General features: G+C 35.7%; 1 protein-coding gene across 1 annotated transcript; it reads right to left on the minus strand.

Annotated features, from left to right (window-relative positions):
- Positions 1–488: 488 nt before the first annotated feature.
- Positions 489–3,544, minus strand: LOC131655125 (phospholipase D alpha 1-like). Its single transcript, XM_058925029.1, has 3 exons — positions 3,324–3,544; positions 1,240–3,112; positions 489–1,053 (listed from the first exon to the last, which is right to left on the minus strand). The coding sequence occupies exons 1-3, from the start codon at positions 3,501–3,503 to the stop codon at positions 608–610; spliced, it is 2,499 nt and encodes an 832-aa protein (XP_058781012.1). The 5' UTR covers positions 3,504–3,544; the 3' UTR covers positions 489–607.
- Between the last annotated feature and the right edge of the window lie 1,396 nt (positions 3,545–4,940).

The following is a 4,940-nucleotide window of genomic DNA, read 5'->3' on the forward strand; positions in this document are numbered from 1 at the left end:
AGGATATTTGATATGTTCTTCAAGAACTATATAACAAACTTAATACTATCTTTAATGGATATTTGTTAAGTTCTTCAGGAACTAATATTACCTCTAACACTTAGGACTTCAAAATTTTTTTTCTTCCAAGTTTGGTAGAGCTTCGTGCTGATAACGTGTTATAAAATTAACCAAAACAATAGAGAGATCAAAGAGAGGTAGAGAAGAAAGAGAGCAATATTATCTTATCTTATTTCAATTGTGCTTTACATTGTAATATGGGTCTCTATTTATAGGACTCAAGGGAGATAGAAAATCACACATATTAAGTATGGAATAGGAAGATGAAGAACATGGAGATGGATGGACATCCACTAACATAAATATTCATAACAAAAAGTCCTTTTTTTAGAAACATTTAAATTATCCTTTTTTTGGACAAACATTTAAATTATCCTTGAATATTTTTTAACTTTAATTTTATATTCAAATTTTACAATAGTGCGATAAATAATGAAAAACTAGAACTTCCATATAACAAATACATCAAAGATAAACATTATGTTACTTAATATTAAATAGTAATGGTAATTAGTATATGAGTACACATTCAATTTTCTCCATTTGGTTAAGTGGTGAGAATTGGAGGAAGATACTCAGACTTAGTACCTAAAATCCTAGCCTTAGTATCAGGAAAATATTCAAATCCTGCAAGAGTTGTTATGGCTCCATTATTAGCTACTTGTATTGGATATCTCATGAGGTGATGAAATGTTATGTGTTCATCAAATGCATCTCTTGAGTATACATCCCAATTGGTCTCAGCACAACTATTCACAAGTTTGATGCAGTTCAAACTTTCTGGATTATCAAAGAAACTTGTGTTACCTACATCTCCAAGGTGCTCATACCATAGTGAACGTCTAAATGCATAGATTTGTCCTTTTGGTGGCCTATTATTGGTTGCTATGTGGCCTGGTTGAAATGCACCTATTGCAATCTCACTGTCTCTTGCACCATCCATTGATCTTTGGTTTATGTTTGCAGAACCAATGATTATGTACTCATCATCAACTGAATCAACAAAACAAAACAAAATGTCAGACAAATTTGTTAACCGTAAAAGAATTGTCCATGATGTGTCTGCTCAGTTGAACTGACCAGACACTTTATGGACAAAATTTGGTGTCAGCTCAGCTCAGCAACTGACCTGACACCTTGTAACGTAAAAAAGTGATATGTATATGTTGAATCCCTTACCTATCATCATTTTGGCATGAACATATATCATGAATCTCCTAGAATTTTGTGCTCTACTATAATCACTGTCTGGTTCTGGTGTTTCTGTAGGACTATATTCATTCATTTTCTTCTCTTCTCGATTTCCGAGGCAAAAGAAAGTCAAGTAATCTCTTGGATTGGCTCTGATTCCTTTTCTTTGAAGAGCTTCAGCTATGTCAGAATACATCATCTCCATAGTCCTTCTTTGCCAATCTAGTATAGCTTGAACTGAAGCACTTTCAGGTACACCTTCTGGCCACATTGGAATTACAATGTACACAGAAAATCTCTCTCCTGCTTCAATCTTGCTAACAATCTTCAATGAGAGTTCCTTTGGTATGAGATGCAAAGCGCCGATGTCTTCAACTTTTATATCAGATGATTTCCAACCATATGAACTGCCTAGAAAATACTGATTTTCAATGTAGATGAAGTTTTTCGCTCGTCGAATAGCGTTTATGTACGCGTCTTGAATGCTTCTATCAATGATGCTGTCTTTTCCACTAACAAGACCTTTTTCACAAGCTTCTCTTGGATCTTGAGGGAAGCCGGAAGCAGCACCATCGTCAATCGATCTAAACAACTGAACATTCCATGTCTTGTTTTCATTCATCGTCGCAACATTCGATCCACGAGTAATACCGTATTCACCAAGCATGCTTGAAGGTAGTGGAACTAATTGCCTCCCAACTTGCTTCTCCCATCTTTGCTCAAAATTGCTCAACACATCCCATGCAACAGATCCTTCCAGCTTACAGTGAATATCATGCCATGGCTCTCTCGGACCGCCTTTGTTAATCGAAGCACCGGGGAAATTCGGTTGATGAAAATCATCATGATGAACTGTATTCAAAGTTGAAAACAAAGGATGTTCCATGGTATCATATCTTCCATCACAAAGATCAATCCCACCAACAAAACTAATGATTGCTCTCTTATTCCATTGATCAGAACCAACAACTCTACTGTCAACAATTATAGTCTTCTGATGATGAGTGAACATTGTTGAAGTTTCAAAACCTTGAACTATACTTCTTCCAACACCGGGGTTCCGTGGACACAAAACACAATGCACATTTGTGTTTTTGAAATACTGATTAGTTTCTTGATCATGAGTTGCCATCAAACCATCTTTCTTAAAATCTGGAACAGAAGTTCTGTCATCCCAAACAAGCATAAGAACATTAACACCTTCATTAGCTTTCTTCTTGAGAAGCTCTCCAAGTGTGATGCTTGTTCTTGTTGACTTGTTTGGATCCCTTATCAATGTTATCTCAGTGTAAACAGACCAACCAGTTATGCAAATAAAATGCTTAGCATCATTAATAGCATTGTAAACATCTTCCCAACATTTCCCTGGCACGTAACGTTCTCCTCCGTCTAACGGAATAGACGGAAGAGAATCATCTAGAACATGAGCATCTTGGTAAAGAGTGATTTGACAGCCACTATTTTGCTTAAAGAAAGTGTGAGGAACCCCTTGAAATGTTGGACTCTTTAGTCCTTGTGACCAGTTTGGATCATTCTTAACATGTGAGAATTTTATTTGGACATGGATTTTGGAACCACCTTGTATTGGCTTTTGATTCACATCTAGTATTTGAGCCCATGTGTCTACTGTCTTTCCATTTATGACTTGTTCAACTGGAACATAGGCTCTTCCTATTAGAGTTGCACCAATAGGATTATCTTGTTTGACAGTGAATATAATATTGGAGATTGAATGAGCTGAGTAGATATGAAAGTTTTCATTCCATTTAGGGTTGAAAGGTTGGTTATTTATCATCCTAGTTCTTCCAACTCTTGCTTTGTCTAAATCAACTGTTGCATATAGACCCATCCCAATAATTTTCTGTCAAGTGTTTTATATTTTATTAGATATTAGCATGTATTTAGTTCAAAACGACAGACTCAGATACAGACGCCTAGACACGGCACAATCCTGACACTTTGACACTATTGTCAAAAACATAAAACATCGATATCATTGTCGATAACATTGCTTCAATACATGTTTATATAGTGAAAAAGGAAATAAAATAATATGTGAAGATGTAAGATACCTCAGGCTGGAATTGGCATTGACACATAATGCAATTTTTGAGCCGTGACAGAATTTTCTTCCCCATGCTTGTATATGCTCCCTTGTTGCCGATATCGAAACTGAATCCTCGAAGTGTTTGTAATGAATCGACCTCATATATAGAGACATCAAGCTTCCCATGCAGCAAGTGCAACACCATGTTATTTATGAAATGGATGTTGTATGGAAGGAAAATATTGATAGTGATGAAGGGTTTGATTTGATATGAATTGGTAGATTTATATAGGTGGAAAATGAAGATGGAAAAGTACTGAGGGGGGAGAATCTGATGCATGTATTAATTGTGTTAAACTTTTGAGTGAAGGAAGAGATGTTTATATGACATTTATAAGTTAAAAGGGTGATGCCTTTATTTGTAGTTTCTCAAGCATGTTGGAATCAGTTCCCACCTTAAGTTTCAAGGAAGAGATATTCTGCCAGAAAGGATCAGGTTACCATTAACAATATTTCAATATCACTTGTGGTCATGCCTTGTGTGGGAATTGGGTGCAGCATCTTCCTGTACAGGCTATGAGTCATGGAGTTATCAAATATAAGCTCAAACAGTCGTATTTGAGGTCATTCTTGAGCCCCTGTATGTAGTTTTTGGCTCCCACATCATCTTCATCTATATAACTGACAAATAAACTACTACCATTTTTCCTTAGCATCGTCGCTGCCCCCTTTCTCCACCTTATTCATAAGGTATATACCAAATGACATACATCATAATAGTGGATGCAACAAAATAATAATTCACTTGATGTTTATCAATACAGTTATCTAATTTATACAAGTGAAATTAACTACTAAGCCTATAAATTAGGAACGGTAATAACAGAATTAACCAACAGTAATAGTTAATGAGATAAATGGAAAATATGTGATGTTAGACACCCCCATAAGCTGGACTATGAAGGTTGAGTAGTCCAAGCTTGAAAATGTGTGACTCAAAGGCAGGTTTGTACATCTGCTTGGTGAAGAAATCTACAATTTGAGTCTTTGTACTGACTGAAAACAGCTTTATAAGCCCTACTTCAATATTTTCGTGAATCACCTGACAAACGATCTCGATGTGTTTGGATCTTTCATGAAAGGAAGGATTGTGATCTAGGTAAATAGCAGAGTTGTTGTCACAACACACAGAAGTCGGTTGACTGAATGGGTTGTTAAGGTCTTTAAATAGGTAGTGTAGCCATTGAGTTTCACATGCTAGTAGGGTTGTTCTTGAACCGAACCAAAACTGAAACCGAACTGAAACTGAACTTGAACCAAACCAAAAATAAAAAATGAAAAATATTTAAAACAAGTTAAATTTAATAAAAAAAGAAAAATAGCTTAACTGTTCGGTTCTTTAATAAACGGTTCAGTTTGAGAATTTCGAAACGGTATACTGGTATACCAGTACGGTTTGGTACAATTCGAAATTTTGAAATGGTATACCGAACCAATAATTTTGGTTCGGTTTGAGTGAATTTTACTATGGTTTTCTTTGGTTCGGTTCATTTTCTCACAAATTATACCATAAACAACCCTACATGCAAGAATGGCTAAGGCTCGGTATTCTGCTTCAAAACTGTTCCTAGAAACGATGTTT

Source organism: Vicia villosa, linkage group LG3 (assembly GCF_029867415.1).
Source record: "Vicia villosa cultivar HV-30 ecotype Madison, WI linkage group LG3, Vvil1.0, whole genome shotgun sequence".
NCBI classification, from domain to species: Eukaryota; Viridiplantae; Streptophyta; class Magnoliopsida; order Fabales; family Fabaceae; genus Vicia; species Vicia villosa.